The sequence below is a fragment of the Rhinolophus hipposideros genome (assembly GCF_964194185.1).
Source record: "Rhinolophus hipposideros genome assembly, chromosome: 12".
Lineage (NCBI taxonomy): Eukaryota > Metazoa > Chordata > Mammalia > Chiroptera > Rhinolophidae > Rhinolophus > Rhinolophus hipposideros.
The window spans coordinates 38,949,104-38,967,675 of record NC_138058.1 but is presented as its reverse complement, the minus strand read 5'-3'; the positions used below and the strand labels follow the sequence as shown (position 1 = coordinate 38,967,675).

General features: G+C 40.2%; 1 protein-coding gene across 5 annotated transcripts in view; it reads left to right on the top strand.

Moving 5' to 3' along the window:
- Positions 1-18,572, top strand: part of EML6 (EMAP like 6) — a 233,785-nt gene that overhangs the window by 173,349 nt on the left and 41,864 nt on the right. For 4 of the 5 annotated variants that reach the window (XM_081069322.1, XM_081069324.1, XM_081069323.1 and 1 more), the window contains exons 21-26: positions 1,396-1,537; positions 4,314-4,466; positions 4,634-4,765; positions 5,223-5,285; positions 11,977-12,065; positions 16,093-16,269. In XM_081069322.1, coding sequence (XP_080925448.1) covers positions 1,396-1,537; positions 4,314-4,466; positions 4,634-4,765; positions 5,223-5,285; positions 11,977-12,065; positions 16,093-16,269 — 756 coding nt within the window. The remainder of the gene's footprint in view (positions 1-1,395; positions 1,538-4,313; positions 4,467-4,633; positions 4,766-5,222; positions 5,286-11,976; positions 12,066-16,092; positions 16,270-18,572) is intronic. The other variant, XM_081069321.1, reaches the window with a different exon arrangement.

The window sequence follows — 18,572 nt, the reverse complement described above, 5'->3', positions numbered from 1 at the left end:
TCCTAGTGCCACTCAATATACTTCCTCCAGCCTGTCTTGTTCACTGTCCATTCCTATGTAATACAGGAATTAAGACAATGATATTCTATTAAAGATATATAACTTTTAAATCAATATAAAAGCAGTGGTTTGAAAGGTTCTCAGAGCCCCACAACCCTGCCCTCTAGCAAAATGAACAAAGGGATTGGTCTGTAAATGAACTCCAAGCAGCTCCAGTCTGGGTGGCCATGGGGGTTGACACCTGATCCATCCTCTGTCTGTGATCTTGGAAGTAGGAGGCTTCTGAAGGGAAGAAAACTAGGAATATAGGGTGCTCCAAATCCAATAAATTCAAGAGCAATATCTATACCCTTTAGCCCTTCTCAGATATTTGAATGCCAGCTGTATTTGGGACTCCGTGTCTACTGCCAAATTACCTTTTTGCTCAAACAGCTTCCCAGTTAAACAGGAATCATTCAATTTCTCTCTGGAAAGCCACATGTTCCCCAAAGCATTCCAACTGCAAACACCTTTCAGATGCCTGCATATGGTTTTCCTTTTTTGCTTTACTAAGCAAAGCCTTTTAATAATTAGGCACTAATTAGCAGAAATTCAGTAAACTGTCTGGTCTGTTTTATTGCTCTGTACACTAATCTATTCTTTACACTGCTTTATTGGGTGATAAATTATAGTACTCGGATTCATTTCCTTCCTAATTGTTCATTTTTCAAATACTGTTTTATCTCAGTTATTATTCTAAGCCAATTGTGTTTTTGATAAGATATAAGTGTGTTGAATTGGTCCAGTGCCTATTAGGACCTTTCAGTTTTCCAGTATTCATTGGATGGATCAATTTGTGAATAAATGCTGAACCCAGAACAGTTGAAATGAAAATTTAGCTCTCTTCATTTCTGTTCTGTAAAGTTCTATACATTCACAGGACTCAAATTGAATTGAATTAACAAGAATATTGCTGTTCAATTCTTCTGACAAAGATAGGTGGTGCCTGCACCTTTTAGAATATGGTCTTATTGAAGTGGTTTGTGTCATTGTGATTAAGCTGTTTTATCAGGAGGTGCATATGTACTGTATTTATTCGGTGTCAGACAACAAGATAAAATGAAGGCACTTCGTTACTCACCCACATGTTTCTCCATGAGATGTTAGGCACCTATAAACAAAATAAGCAATGAGTCCATACGTTGCTTTCCAAATGAATGCTGTCGCATCATGTAGCCCCAGCTTTAGATTCAAGTTCAAATGAGAAACTTATTCACTGCAATCATTTTGGCTCAAGGAAGCTCAGACGGTGTTTATTCCCATTTGAACTGGGGTGGAATACGCGGCACAAGGCTGCTGAAGGGCAACACAAGAAGCATGAACCAAGTTGATGTTGTCCCATTTTCTCTCCCCCAGGGACATATGGAAGGAGAAGTGTGGGGGTTGGCAGCTCACCCTCTCCTGCCCGTCTGTGCAACCGTGAGCGATGATACAACACTTCGCATCTGGGAGTTATCTGCCCAGCACCGTATGCTGGCAGTACGGAAACTCAAAAAAGGTACGTGACATCACCTTACATGTCTGTAAAAGTATTCACAAATAACAGAATGTGTTGGATACATTTATGTATTTAACTAATATTTACTGAGAGAACCTGCTATGTGATCCAGAATATACTGGGCAACGGGGATTCAATGTTGGCTGCTCCGTGGAGATTCAGCACGTGGAGAATTATTCCAGGAGGCTGGCCTGATCCAGAAGTACCCAGCTCTGTTATCCACTTGATGCTCCTTGCACTGCACAGACATTTGCCAGCTGGGGGCAATATGTCCTTCCTCTTCTCATTGAGAGCTGTGCGACTCCGTTGAAATACATCAGCTTATAAAGGATGCTGTTTATTTTTATGTCTGACAGTTTCCAGAACTCATTTTATTACTGGAAAACAAAAATCAACTATACAAAAAAAAATACTTACTACCAAGAAATGAGTAAATATGCATTGAACACCTATACACATTACAACTAAGAGGTAGACCAAAAAATACGAATTCAGCAAGTATTTATTGAGTAGCTCCTATGTGTCAGGCACTAGGGATCCCAAGAGGAATGGTACCATCTCTAGTTTCAAAGATGGACAAGATTTGAACAGAGTCCCAGCAACAGATGGTGCATTCAAATTGGGTAATTTGAGGAAAAGCTAAAAAGAGGATTATTTGTGAAGGGGTGGGTAGGGTACTGGGGAATGACTAGGGATAGTGCAGCACTCTGAAGCTATTAACAGCCAAGTACCATCAGCCCTGAGCCGGAAGGGGCAGGAGGAGGGGCTGATTGCTGGGACCTTGAAAGTGAGAGCTGTGTGAGACTCAACCACATGCAGTGACCCCGCGGAAAGGCAGTGAGGGAAATCCATCCATCCCATCTCCCTCACTTTCTCCCTTCTTCCTCCTGTGCTTTCCCTCGGCCAAACCCAATCAGAAGCCAGAGGGCAAGGGAGCCCATTGATTCAGTCCATTCAGGCCAGTTCCAGGCACAGAACAGGGTGGAGAGTGAGTGTGGAGAGACAAAACAAAGAAATCTGGCACAAGCAGGTACTATGGAGACTCAGAGGAAGGTCTACTGCCAGGGACGGCTTCCTCAAGGAAGAAACATGAGAGCTGAGGCCCACAGGATTTGCAAAAGTTCTTAAGACAGGAAAGGATGAGATTGGGGTCTGGTGCTAAATAAAGTATTTGTGCTACGGTAGGTAGTTTTATAAGCAGAGAGACATGGGGACTATATTCTAGGGGGGTAAACTGTAGATGTCAAGGTAGTAATAAAAACCAAGGACGGTGGCTAATATTGCTGAGCCAGGAACTGTGTTAGCACTTCAAGTTTTGTGTTTGTGGGAACCCAATGAGTAAGGCCATTAGTGTCAGCACTTACAAATTAGGAAACGGAGGCACAGAGGAAATTCATTTGCCCAAAGTCTCCTAGCTTGTAAGTGATGAAACTGAATTCAAGCCCAGGCAGTGTTGCTTCTGGGGGCACACCTGTGGCCCCTGCATGACGCTGCCTCCTTCTACCCTATTGCTTCTCTTTACACTGAACTTCTGGGATGCGGTATGTGGTGGAGCCAGGACTCAAACCCAGGTCTGACTCCAAAGCCCATGCTCTTCACCACCACAAAATTGAATCATTTGGCCACTAACGTATATTGGGGAAATGATAGACCAAGTAAGTCCTCATTGCAAGTGACTTAAATGTCAGATGATGGACTTTATTCGCTAGTTAAAAATTAGTTCAAAAGAACAACTACTGAATTATGTTAGATAAGAGGACCATTCAACTGAGTTTACAGCTGTTGTCCTGGTGTAATTTTTAATAGCTCTCCCTTTCATTCTCAGAAGTGTCCTGATTTGTACAATAAATTACATGATTAACCTAATCTTGATGACTCTCCACAAGGGCAGGCTTGTCTCACCATGCCTGACTCAACATAGGTAAATAACTACGTGCTAACTGAATGAAGGGAGGAGGGAAGGGAAATGTAAGATGAACCCATTTAAAGTTGCTGCTATGAACACAGCTTTCAGCATACCACGAGCAGGGACTGAGGGATGTGTATGGAAGCTTAGTAGGGAATGCCTTAATACAAGGTTACATGACTGTCTCATCGCTGAGGATGTGCTTGCCAAAGTCCTCCCAACAGCAATGAGGAGCGGGGCATATTCTTAAATAGGATTGTTATTCAACATACCCTCATGGAGTCCCTATTCCTCTTTCAGAAATGTCTCCTTGTGACCCTACAAAGCAGTGGAAAGCATTGCTCATGTAGCACCGTCAGCCCATCATTAGTTTTACAGACACCTCTTGAGAGATTGTTGTCCATACTCCATTCTTCTCATGACAGAAGAGGCAGGAACAAAATATTTTACCTGCAGAATTATGCATTATGATCCATGGATCAGAGAATTGGAGGGACTAAGAGCAGAACAACAAGGTTCTCTAAAGCAGCTTTCTGTGTAAAGCATAATACAAAAAAAATAGTTTCTAGAAATTTTATTACAGAACTCCTTAAGTATCACCTCTTTTCTTGCAGGCAAAGATACTGGTTGTATTAATCCTTTCAAAAATCCCAGGTTTTCAGATGCCAAGAAAGGAATGGATACCCTCAAAGCATTGTCCCTGGGTTTGGAGAGAAGAGATGTTTTAAATGATAAAGTTTTAATTCTTCTCACAAGTAGTGTTGAAGTGCGCATGTCCATGCATAAGGCATATATGCAAATTTCTCCAAGTCTTCACTTTGGTAGTAAAGTTATAGATAATCACAGTATTCTTTGTGGATTCTTTTGTAGGTGGAAGATGCTGTGCCTTCTCCCCTGATGGGAAAGCCTTAGCAGTTGGCCTGAATGATGGGAGTTTCCTGGTCGTAAATGCTGACACTGTAGAAGACATGGTCTCCTTCCATCACAGAAAAGAAATGATCTCTGATATTAAATTTTCAAAAGGTAAAGATGACAGCGGAAAACATTTTAAAATGTGTTGGGACAAAAAGGTACAATAGTGGACTACTTTCGTTATTTCCTTGATCTTGACCCCATTTAAAATGTTAAGTTTCTGAAAGTAACTTCCTGTATAAACTGTTTTGATAGTAACTGCACATTTTTCGTTATAGATACAGGAAAATACCTTGCTGTGGCATCCCATGACAACTTTGTGGATATTTACAACGTACTTACAAGCAAAAGGGTCGGCATCTGCAAAGGTGCTTCTAGTTACATTACACATATTGACTGGGATTCCAGAGGTAAAGTACGTTGCGGCTTTTCTTTTTTTTTTAATATAGAAGGAAGATTTATCCAAGAAAGAGGAGGGTTGGCTGGGCAGAGTCTGCTGGAAACTACTGCAAACTACTGCCTGTTGCGGCTTTTAAAACATAATTTTTGTTTTAAAAAAGTCAATGTCTATTCATATATTGTTCCTAGAGAATGGCAACTGAGTTTTAGAGAAAAGCACACGGGGAGGGGACCCCACAACAATGTAAACGACTGGAATCTTATAACCTAGAGGCAGCTGCTGTTAACATGTTGAGTATTTTTGCTTTATTGCTGTTGTTGGTGTTAATTCAAGCCCTTGAGCTTTAAGAAGGTCGGAAACATGTATGATCCCTTCTGTTACCCTAACAAGCTCCCACCTTCCCCCTTGAGCTCGGCATGCTGTTTCCCGGCCTTGTATCTCCTCCTTACTACTGTCCCTTTTCCTAGCAATGCTCCACCTCCTGGCGAACTGCCCAAGAAGTCTCAAGCAATTTTCATCCTCCAGCAGAGGTAGAAATCTACATTCAGCTCACCTAATGCTTCTCTGCTCTCCAAAACTTCTAGCCTACCCTCTGCCTCCTCCACATCATGCTCACAAACACCCTGGGGATGTGTCTATTTATTTATTTAACAGATCCAGCTTCTGCCATGTGCAAAGTCTTGAGCCAGAAAATGTGACATAAACTCTCCTCAGAGTTTATCATTTAGTGAGGGAGATCCAGAAATGAGACATGGTTCCTACTCTCCTCAGAGTTTATCAGAGTTTATCATTTAGTGAGGGAGATTTCCTTGTAGGTGAATAATACAGGAGCTCCAAGTGGGTGAGGCATGGGAGTAAGACATGGTGAGTCACAGCGGAAGTGGTGAGCCAGGGCGCGAATGGGCAAGTCAGTGCTATGAGGTAGATCACTTTTTTTATTAGCAGTTTCAGGTGTACAAAACGACATGAGGATTAAACGTTTGCACCTCTCACAAAGTGATTAATTCCCCCCTCAAGGCTACGACCCCTCTGACATCATATATACGTAGCTGTTACAAAACCAGTGACAATATTCCCTATTCCGTACTTTACATCGTGTGACTATGTATCTTTTTAAAATTACAGTTGGCAATCAATGTTATTTTATATTAGTTTCAGGTGTACAGTGTGGTGGTTATGCATTTACACAACGTAAGACGAGATCCCCTGATACGTCCACGACTTACCTGACACTTATCTGACAACTACACTACGCATAGTTGTTACAATATTATTGACTGTATTCCCCATACCATATACTGCATATCCCGTGACTATTTTGTAACTATCGGGTATGTCACTTTTAAATCCTATCCTGGGAACGTGGCTGATGTCTGGGGCAGGGTGTTTAAGAAAGGGCAGGGCCCCCGCTTTCAGAGAAGTTTAGTTTACTGTGGTGGAAGAGCTCCCAGGGGAATCCATGGAGCCTTCACAAAAGGACTGACTTTTGAGATGGATCTTAGAGGATGAGCAGAAATTCACCAGATGGTAAAATTTAGGATAAACATTCCAGGCTCAGAAGGAACGTGCTGTGCCAGGACGTGAAGGTTGGAAGAACAGGGATGATTAAGAAATAGTGAGTAATGATGAGTTGCTGAGGGTTCAAAGGGAGGGGAATGTGGAGAGACAGAGACAGAATGTAAAGAAACTTTTATGTCATGCGAGAAAGTAGAACACTGAACTTTATCCTATAGGCTTTATCCTGTTAGGTAGGATAAAAACTTTATCCTATTAGGTAACTCTAAGGGACTTAGAGTGGGCATTCCCTACCATCTTGGGGAGAGTGAGTGAGCCTGGAGTTGGAAAGCAGCTAAAATAAACCAGGAGAAAGATGATGAGGGCCTCAACCAAACAGAGCTTACTTTTGAGATGCCAAAATATTCTATTTCAAGTATTTTTTGAAGTAGCGGCCATAAAACTGACCCTTCTGCCAAGGCAGGTATTTGGTTGTAATTGTACTTGCTGTACTGGAATTTGGACTTCATCTAAACTTTACAACCTGCAAGCATTTTATACAGTGCAATCGAGAGGAAGAAAGCATGCCATTTATTGTAAGAGGTGCAAGTCCCAACAAGGGCAAAGGGAGATCAGATAAGTCCCTCTCACTTTCCTGTCAGAGCCACGCCGGACTCAGTGCCGAGGGCTTAGGCTGGCATGTATGGTCAGGCAGGACACCGGCTGCCTGAGAGTCATCTAGGAACCAGTGAGGTCTCTGGGGATAGATGGAAGCAGCCACTTCCCAACCCCCTTCTTTAATATTCTCTGCTGTATTGTTTGTTTGTTTTTTAAAGCAATGATTTCCCCCTATATATTCCCTGGCTAACATCCCTAGATACCCCCTCTTATGAGAAAGATTAAAACAGTCAAGGCCAGCCTTATGCATACATAAAAGAGAGATAGAGCATGGTGAGTTTTATTCAAAATCTAACAGACCCACACACAAAATACCTGACACAATATGTGAAATCCCAAGACAACAGTGAGCACTGGGAGATTAAAACCAATTTATTATTTACATATTCGAAGGGTCAAGAGAAAATGAGATGTAGGGAGAATAAGTTTTGGTTGGGAAGATTTTTTAAAATTATTTTTAATTGAGATAAAATACACATGACATGAAATTTACCATCTTCACCATTTTTAAGTGTATGGTTCAGTGGCATTGAATACATTCACATTATTGTGCAACCATCACCACCATCCATCTCTAGAACTCTTTTAATCTTATAAAACTGAAACTCTCAACCCATTAAACAATAATTCCCCATTGCCCCCAGCCCCTGGCAACCACCATTCTGCTTGATTTCTCTGTGCATTTGACTATTCTAGGTACTTTGTACAAATACAGTATCTGTCTTTTTGTGACTGGCTTATTTCACTTAGTATAGTGTCCTCAAGATTCATGTTGTAACGTGTCAGAATTTCTTTTTGAGGCTGAATAATATTCCATTGTACGGATATACCACATTTTGTTTATCCTTCATCCATCAATGTATACTTGGGTTGCTTCCACCTTTTGGCTCTTGTGAATAATGCTGCTATGAACATGGGTGTACAGGTCTTTTGAGTATATACCCAGAAGTGGAATTCCTGGATCAAATGATAATTCTTTTATTTATTTTTTAAGGAGCCACCATAATGTCTTCCACAGTGGCTGTACCATCTTACATTCCCACCAGTAGTGCACAAGTGTTCCACATTCTCCACATCCTTGCCAACACTTGGTTATTTTCGGGGGTGGGGGGGGTGGGGGAGGAGTGGTGGTTGTTTTTGTTTTTTAGAGCAACGATCCTAATGGGCATGAGGTGGTATCTCATTGCAGTTTGATTCGCATTTTGAGAAGATGTTTTACAATTCTGTAAATGTGTACGTCCTGTGTTGGCTGCTAGGGATGGAATGGGGAGTAAATCACAGATGGAAAGAATCCGATCTTGGCCAAGACCAGTGGGTGGTGGCCATGGATGGGTCTAGGTGAAGGTTGTTATAGGCCCCCAGTGTGGAGCCATCACTTTGTGGAGAGAGAGGGAAACGTCATTATTTCCATAATTCTGCCCACAGCTGGCGTCTGTGGTCCAGCTAGCACTCAGGATGATGGCAAAGGCACTGGAGGCCGAAGTCTTTAAAAAGCCACCTCGCCTAAGTGGCCCCTTCAGTCAGATGAGAGGACCAGACCAAATGGTTTCTAGGACTGAGTGGAGAACAGAATATTCTTGATTTGGGGGGAGGAATTATACCAAATGCCATCTGGAGAATAAGAGCAAATATGCCTGTGAATCTTCCCTGGTTCATCTCCAGCGTCATTGCTGTGAGACGTGTCATATTGATATTCTTATGTTCCCGATCTCTGAGTTCCACAGATGCCTGACCTCGCCAATGTGCCAGCTGCCTCAAGACCGGCCTGGCTTTTCACAGCAGGGCCTCGAGGGTCTACGAAGGGTAGAGGCAGAATTTAGGAGCAGGAATCTGTTTGACCTTGTCAAAAATAGTGAACATGTTTGCCGAGCCAGCTGGCTTATCAGGGGTGGGGGATGGCTCAGGCTTCAGCCCCTGCAGCCTTTCGTGTCCATGGCAACCACAAGTCCTAGGAAAATCGAAAAGTGCATCAGTCCTTTGCAGAAACAGCAGCTACCCCTGAACGAAAGCTCCTGCACTGAATGCTTGAGTAAGAAAAACATATGTGGAGAGAGATAAAACATGGAAGGATTTTTTCTGGTTGCTTTTAGTTCATTTCTTTTAGAACTATCAAGACTATAAGATCTTTTAACAATTAGCAGTTTGAGCCATCATAGAACATCTCATTCCCATTTTCACTGTAAGTGGCCTGATATGTTTAGAATTGCTCGGAGTAGTAAATTATATAGCTGGGATGATGTGTGTGAATATTTTGTGATCTGTAAAGCTCTAGGCAACTGCACGATGTGTGACTTACTACACCCGCTTAGAAGTGAGGACACCTGTCTCTTTCAATGTCCTTATTCTGTGTGAGTAGACATTTCTAGTGAATAAAAATGTGAGGATTCTGAAAGAATCGGGTTGCTATTTATTCACGGGTAAGTTGTACATGGACTTAACAGACTTTTTGCTCTTTGTTTCTGCTCCTGTCCTCAAGATATTTCAGAGGTTATATATTACATATAGGCAGGCAGTAGGGGGAGAAAAAGAATGATGACCTAAATACTTCCTCTACGCCTAAATGAAAAAAAAAAAAAGTCTAATAACAGTAGTAAAGAAAATTTGAGTGAAAAACACACACCCGTAATTCCACCTTTCTAACACTAGAATACTTGATTTTTGTTTTGTTTTGTTTTGTTTTAATTTCACATCCTTGGTTGCAAGGAACAGAAACCTACTCAATCCAACTTAAATTTAAAAATAATAATAAAAGAGGAGCTTATTGGAAAGACATAGGATGGATATCTTCTAGAACCCAATAACAGGAAGCAACATCTCCTGAGGAATTGGCTTTAGGAATGAACTGGAAAACACCCAGAAAACAAGGAGGCAGTTCCTCTCCTCTCCTTTCCTGCTCCGAGGCAGCTTGTTTCAGTTTCCACTGCTCTCCTGGGTCTGGTGTCTGCTTTTGGACCCAGTCACCTCACAGGCAGGCTTTCCCTAATTCATTTGCACATGGCCCACTCACTCTTTGTTGCCCCAAAATGCCAGCGTACTCCCACATCTAATCCCAGCAAGGCACCCACTGATTCAGCCTCCCAGATTCCAATTTCCCAGAAGAGAAAATTTGACTTCCCAGCCAGGTCTCTGGCCTGGCACCTCCTGACTCCTGTGGAGGGCAGTTCTCAAGGGAGGGACATGGGCTAGGTATGTCCCCACGGGATTCTATGACTCTGCGAAGCACTTCTGGTGTTTGTCTCTGTGTTTAGATTTCCTAATATTTTTACAATCATGAAGTACTTCACAGAGCTATTTTAACAGTTTTTGGTTTGTTTTTCTAAGTAAAGTATGATCTTTGAAACTGTGGTATGAGTTGTTAGGATTATCTGAGAATTATTATCCTTTGAGATCCATTAGAATCTCATGGCCAAAAATCTTCTAAAATTAGCCATATTCACAGAATGTTTGCATTGAATTCATTAATCCTTTTCCCACATCCATTGTTATTTGCAATCACTCTTGAGAATCCTAAAAGTATATTTTGTGGATATATTTAGTTCAATTGAAAAAATATTGGTCACTCATTTTCTTATAGTGCTAAACAGCCAAAGCTAGTTTAATTCCCATTGTTCTCATTTGTATATGTTCAGCCATAAAGTCAGGAAAATGTGCCCATTTCAGAGAAAACATTTTCAAATTCACTTGCTCGTCACAGCCAAGGCAAAAACCTCTCACCGCCAGTTATGAAATGAGGGAATCTTTTTTTGTTTTGTGTTTAACATTGTTTTATTAGTTTCAGGTGCACAAAACAATGTAATAGACATTTATCATTTATATCCCTCACACAGTGACAATCCCCCTTGCCCCATCCACTACCCCTCTGACATCACACACAGCCATTAATTTTCCACTGGAGAGAATCTTGTTTTTAATTAGTAACTTTAAAACAGACCTGCAATTCCTGCAGGTTAGCCAAGCTAGATTTCACATGTAGGAGTGCTGTCTTAATCATTAAAGAACATGATATAAACCACAACGTTCTTACTTTAGTATTATTTTTCCAAGAAGGGCACTTCAAGACTACTAGATGTAAATAGTTATGGAAAAAACTACATACACTGAATTATTTACAGATGAAATATTAGGATATCTGAGATTTGCTGCAAAATAATCTGGGGTGAGGGAATGAGTGGAAATTCAGGAAATAGGTTTGGCTGTGGGCTAACTGTCGATGCTGGACTTTGGGCACATAGGGGTTCTTTATGCTATTCTTACTCCCGTGTTTGTTTGAAATTTTCCATAATTAAAAAAACGCTTTAAAAATACTGGAAAGTGTACCGTTTGAGTCATTGAAATTTCAAGCCATAAAGGATTATTGACGTGGTAGAAGAAGAATTAGGACATCTAATCTTTTTCAATATTAATCAAAATGAAACCAAGATTATAATTTTATGTCAGACAGAAAGACTATTTTTGTTCAACATTTTGTTTTAGGAAAATATTCTTTTTCTCTATACAAATTTTCAAGTAGGATGGGGGAAGTGAGAGGGGAATGAGTATTTATAGTTTGTTTTCTGTGTCGTTTTCCTGTTTCTAAACTTTCAAGGGCAAATTTAGAATTTAAACCTGAGTAAATGTGAATGCTTGCGACATGGTTCTCACTTCTAAGGCCATAATTCTTGCCAAAGCAGTTTGCTTTTATTACCTCTCTGTGCTAGGTAGGAGGCAATGGGAGAAAAGAGCAAAAAATAGATTTTGTCAAGCTTTGCAAAAATAGCTACTTTGAATGTAACAGAGTAAAGTATAGCAAGCTTGATTCTTCTATTCTAAACGAATGGCCAAGGTCAGATTTTATGAGGTTCATATTAAAAAAAAAAATTATAGCTTTGGAGTTTGTACCATGCCATGTAATAGCTTTTACATGCACTACTGGATAATTCACCATACAGTTAGTCAATCCATGAGAGTTTGCGTAAAATGAATCACAATAATTGCAGCCATGCTTATCACTTTATAATAAAAAGATACATGCAGAGTTTAATTCTCTCTACTTCATTCTATTCATAACAGGAAAATTATTGCAAGTTAATTCGGGTGCCAAAGAACAACTCTTTTTTGAAGCTCCAAGAGGCAAACGGCATATAATAAGACCTTCAGAGGTAACAATCATACACAAAGATTTAAAGATTTAATATTATTTCATGGACATTTAATAGATGCATTTTAATAAAACCTATCAAGTCTTATCCACTAATATGGGTTACATTTAGTACACCTTTAAGCTTGATCATTTCTTAAATCTGGTTGTTTAATCTGATTTTGCTTAATCTGAGGATTTATGGATTTACTATACCACTGATAAAGCAATGTGCAGTTTGTGGTCTAATTTTTCTGTGCCTGGTGACAATGATTAAGCTAACAATTTAGATTATATATGTGTATATATATATTACCATTCAACGTGGTTTTGTGCAACGCTTCTTATGAACATGAATTTTTGAAACATACTTTTTCAATGTTTACTATTTGTAATAATAAGCAATATCTTCTGTACCTAATTTATCAAACTGATTGTTTTCCATGTTTTCCACGTGTCCTTAGCCACATACATAATTTTTTAATTGTTGAAATCAAAGCCTGGATAACATTTTTGAATCCATGAACTACCTCTTTTCCTGAATGCTCAGCTGCACAGTGCTTCCATATAATGACCCTGATAGCCAAAAAAGTCATTGCCCGATTGAGCTCTAAGAATGTCCCCATAATCCCGGGAGACAGTGTGACTCATACATTTGAGATGTAACCCTTGATGAAAGAAGAGGAAATATTGCTTCCTTTGAGGAAAAGTGGGTAAGAGTGCGTCGCTGAGGGATAAGCATCTGCCTCTCTCTTCAGTTTACCAGTAATAGAAACTATCCCAGTATTGCAAAGTAATCCCAGAGATATTTGGATACGTGAACATTCATAATGTTTTCATTGTTCCTAAAGGAAGTATGTGTGCAGTACTTAGGGAACACAAGTTTTTATAGATGATGGCATTGTATTCGTGGGAATTATTTACTGATCAATTGATCTCACCCCCCAATTCCAACTTATTTACCTATGATCGTTCCTCATTTTAACTTCTTTAAATTTTAACTTCTTTTAAATTTATTGAGGTAGCATTGGTAATAACATTATATGTTTCAGGTGTATAACTTTATAACACATCATCTGTCTAGTCTCCCTCTGCCACCATATGTTTGACTCCTCTTTACCTTCTTCATTCTCAGCCTTTCCCTCTGGTAACCACCATACTGTTGTCTGTGTCTGTGAGTTTGTGTTTTTTGTTCATTTGTTGCTTTTTGTTTTGTATCCCAGATATGAGTAAAATCATATGGTTCTTGCCCTTTTCTATCTGACTTATGTCATTTAGCATGATACTCTCAAGATTCATCCATGTTGTCACATATGGAGAAACATTTATAGCCTTGAATAAGGATATTTTTAATCATTCATTCACTGAACATCTGTTGAATGTGCCAGACATTTCCTATACCTGTATTTTAATTTTTACAACAGCTCTGTGTGATAGTTGTCAATCTCATACAGGAGAAAAAAGATTCCAAGAGAGTAAGAGGACCGTGGAGCTGTGATCCCAACCTAGAGGGGTCTGTGTGTGACTTTACCTCAATTTCTGAGCATCATTTTACATCTAAGGATCATTTTACATCACTTTACCAGTATTTTCCCATCCTATTCTAATGACCCAAAATAAGTATACTAAAATAAAGTGCAATTTAACCAAATGATGAAGGGAGGGGGATGAAACCAATTTGAGACAGATGAACAATTATTACATAAAAGAATATGCATAAGAGGGAAATTTGTGTTATAAGGCTTCCTGAAATGCCAGGCTCTGGCTCCAAGGAGTTAATTGTTACTCTGTGATGCACATTTGTTGTTCCAGAGGCTGATCTCTGGTACTGTTGGCTGGGGAAGCCCTCCAGCTGATGTTTCCTTGGCCTGGCCTCCCTGGTATTGCCACGCCTAAGAGCACCAAGGAAGTAGCTCATGGTTTCCATCAGCAATATTATCAGGCCTTTCAAATGAGTATGAAGGATTTTGAAAATCTCCTTTTTAGAAAAACTTTCTTTTTTTTTTTTAAGAAACAGATACAGTGAAATTAATACAAAGTCACCCTGAAAATTGTTAAATATGACAAATATTAAAATGTCCATTTAAATCCATCGGATGCAGCACGGTGCTGTTAAAAGCAGCTCTATACTAGGAGGCCAACCCTTTGGACCTCGACTTCCCCTCTGCTTGCTGAGTGTGCAGTGTCTTCTGTGACTAACCTCTCTGTGGGCTTCCAGTGTTGCCTCCTCTGGAAAATGGTGATCTGGAAAATGACATATCTGCCTGAGGCAAGGGGCTAAGGAAGAGAACCCTTGAGGACGCTCCTTCCATCTAAGTTCCAGGGTTTTTTTTTTAACAAGTTTATTTACCCCTTTTGGGTTTTGTGGGTTAGAGGGATCATTCTTAATGTTCAATTTTTAAATGCAATTTCTGTAGCTTCCAACAAATTAGACATTTGCTTCCCCCGCAAGCACAATGTCCAGATCTAAGGGTGTTATGTTGGGGTGACTGTATGGTGAGCAATACCAGCTCACCCCCTTTTTCTGCCCAGATAATGAAGCCAGGAAAGGCGTCACCCCAGGTGGTGGCGTTAGAAATTAAGAGGGAGGGTTTCAGAAATAGAATCTGAAACCTGGAAGGGAGCCAATGGCCAGAAAGCCTGCTTCTTGAACCCGTAGAGGTGGTCCCTGCTTCTCTTCCTGTGAAGGTCAGTTTAGGATGTCATAAGAGTTGAGGAAACTCTACTACCCCTCAGGAAACTGAGGTCCGTGAGGGGGAACCACCTCAAGTCCCCTTAGCCTGTGGCACCTCAAGTCACCAGGCCAGCACAGGTTTTTGGTTCCAGTCCTGCGTGTGTCCAGAAGCAACACAGAACGTTAAATGAGGAGAAATCTGAATGATTAAAATATGAATAACACCTCCCCTTGTGACTAAAATCCTGGCTGAGTCTTCATCTTATCCTTTCTAACCAGTGGGAGTAAGCAGAAAACAACAGAATTGGAGGTGAGGTGCGTTAAGAAGGGGCAAAGCAGTTTTCATATCCAAAGGAAGAGGTCTGGCTTGTAATTTTAGGTACAATTCTCTAATGATTTCTATACTATTTTACACAGTGCTTTAAAGTACCTATCTAAAAAAAAAAATAATGTCAAGATTTACTAGCAGATCTTAAAGGAGAGTAAATGAGATGAAATCCCCCAGGAAGTTTAATACACAGTGTTGTTGTTATTGTTTTTTGTTGTTATTTTATTTTAAAAGGAAAGAAAAACTTCAGTTTTATCAGGATTTAACTAATGCGAATTGTGAATCTTCTGTCCATGAATTTCAGGCAAAACAGTTTTAAAGGATAAAATGTATATTCATGGCAATACCATATGAACAGCTCTTCAGATTTTTAAAATAGTATCTCTAGAGCATAAAGGATATTAAGCTAGTTGCAAAATCTTATTACTCTTTCCTCCAAAGAAGCAACCCTTAAAAAATAAAAAAGTTATGTCTTAGAACTTTTAAAAATAGTTTGCTAAATGATAAGCTCCATTGATCAGTCTAGCTCAGTGGTTTCCATTAGAAGTTTTGCCCCCTCCTCCAGGGACATTTGGTGATGTCTGGGACCAACTTGGGGAGGGGGTGCTGCTGGCATCCGGTGAGTGGAGGACCAGGATACTGCTGAGCATATTACCACGCATAGGACAGCGCTTGACACCAAAGCCTAAAATGTCAGTAGTGCTGACATTGAAAAATCCTACTCTGTCTTATGGCTTATACAATGATAAACTGTATTCAGGTAAGAACTAAAAAATTTATTATTGTCAGCTTTCTACAATTCCAAAATGCTCATCTTATCTAGAGAATATGTGGATATTTGACGGCAGTGCTTGTTTATTAAGACAATGCATATACCCCTTTAAAAATGCAACTTAGAACTCGTGCACCTCAGCACCCAACACAAATGCGTGATGTTGGCAAAGTCATCATTTTGAACTACTCAGCTTCAAATTATTTCATTTAAATAAAACGAAAAGATCTCTAGGTTGAGCAAAAATTTACTTATTTTCTTTCCTTCTTTTTAAGATTGAGAAGATAGAGTGGGACACGTGGACCTGTGTCCTAGGGCCCACCTGTGAGGGGATATGGCCAGCACACAGTGATGTGACCGACGTAAATGCTGCCAGTCTTACCAAAGACTGCTCCCTCTTAGCCACTGGAGATGATTTCGGTTTCGTCAAGCTTTTTTCATATCCTGTCAAGGTAATATTGCATGTTTATTACATATACTTGCCCAGTCTCATTAATAACCCCAAATCTATCTATTGTATCTAAGTGGATGTTTAAATTTTGAAGGCATGAGGAATCAGTAATGTTATCTTCAGTATCCTTGTTCTTTGTGCTATATACAAACCTTCATGACATTATGTTTACTAATCTGAGTCAGATTCTCATGGCATGGAATTCCCCATTGAAAGGCCCTTAGTAGTCATCAAATCCAACATCTCATAAACTGCAGCGTAAGCCTTTTCTTTTTGACACCTTGGACTGGTGTTTTTCAAATATGTAACATCATATTTCCCGAGATGAAGAACTTCATTACCTCACAAAGTAGCCCAAATTCATTTGTAAATAGCTCTATTTGTTAAAATGTTTTGCTGTATATTGAGCAGAATTTTTTGCCTTTGGCTGAAGTTCTGCCTTCTGAATCATCATTGAATAATTCTAGTCCTCTAACAGTCTGCATATAGGAAGATTGTATTTGACTCCCTGGAGTCTCATTCTCTCCAGCTTAAACATTTTAGTTCCTGCAGCCATTCCCCATGGGACATGGTTTTCAGCTGCCCCCTCCCTCTAAGCACACACCATTTTATCAATTCCATTTTAAATGGTCTTATCTAGAACTGAATTCAATGCTTCAGCTGTAATCTGACCAGCTCAGGGTACAGTTGGACTTTTCTTGTTTTAATCTTATATTTGTTTTAAATCAGACTAAAATGGCATCAGCTCTTTTGGCTGCCACACTACACAATTGAATCATAGATGTCACTGCCAGAAAAGTTCAGGTTATCCCCCATCTTGTACTCATGCAATTGACTTTCTAAACTCTGAGTACAGAAATTTGTATTTGTACCAAATAAGAGTTATCTTGTTTATTTTATCTCCTTTTCTCAACCTGTCAACATCTTTTAAATACTTTTTGAAAGTATTTACTTTTCTTCCAACATCATGTCATCCTCTGATTTCACAAGTGTGAGTTCTAAGTCATGGATAGAAAACAAAAAATAGACTACAACAACCAAATATCACCCCCAGGAGCCCCCCATTCAATTTGACATTCTGTTTATTAACGTACACATTTAGTTAGAGTTCTTCAGTCAGTAACAGATGTTTACATCTATCTGATTATGCTGTCATGGAGCTCCCATTTCCCTCTCTAGTCCAGCCAGACATCATTAAAAACTTGGCATACATCTCGCGAAAAGCCAGACTGATTGTGTCTCTGCTATCCCTAATCTCTCCTTCTGACAAACCAGTCAGTGCAAGATAGGAGGTTAGTTCACAGTGAACCTCTGTGGCTGCCTAGTAATCATCACTTCCTTTTCCACGTGCTTATCGACCTCCTGTGTAATAATTCACTCTAGAATTTTCCAGGGATTACATCAACCCACAAATCAATATTTGCCAGAGTCTGCTTGTTTTCCCTTTTGGATACAGGAACCTTTTTATGTGACTCCAAAGAGCTCATTCTCTCGTAGCGCGCGTGCGCACACACACACACACACACACACACACACACACACACGGCCATGGAGGCCACAGTGAGAAGGTGGTGTCCATAAGCCAGGAAGAGAGCTCTCACCAGGAACCTAACTGGCTGGTGTGTTGATCTTAGACTTCCCAGCCTCCGCAACTGTGAGAAAATAACTCTGTTGTTTGAGCCATCCAGCGTGTCATGTTTTGCTATGGAAGCCCAGCTGGACTGACACATCCCATTGCGGCATTCCAGCATTGAGCTCCATGTCAAGTCTTGGTGACACTTATGATACCTTATCACCACACAGCTCTCTCTGTGTTCAAAGTTCAAGTTCCATTTGTTAGATGCTAAGATCATGTCTTCCTCTTGGCCCTTTTCTTTCTCTCTTCGCATGAGTTACTAGGCATCTCTTCCAGGCATCTTTCTTTGCATGACAATCAGAGATCCTTATATAGGCAATTTTACAGTTTAAAATCTTTTCAGTGAGATCCTTACGCCCCTGACAATCACACTGTTTCCAGTCTCCATGAGGTAGACTCTCCTTTGCCAGAGCCCACCCATTTTGCTAGTACCTTAAGCCATGGGTGCGTCTGTCCTTGGACACCATCTGTGTAGCTAGCCAACTGCTGCCCATTGCCTCCCTTCCCTTCCAAAGCCGTGCCCTTCCACTGGATGGGAGAGGTTAAAGTATCACCATGTCATTTACATTTTTAAAACCCACGCTTAAGTTCTTAAGGTTCCCTCTCAGAATATCAAAGGCTCAAGAGAATGGTTCTTCAAAGAGGAAACTTGTATGTATGTAAAATTT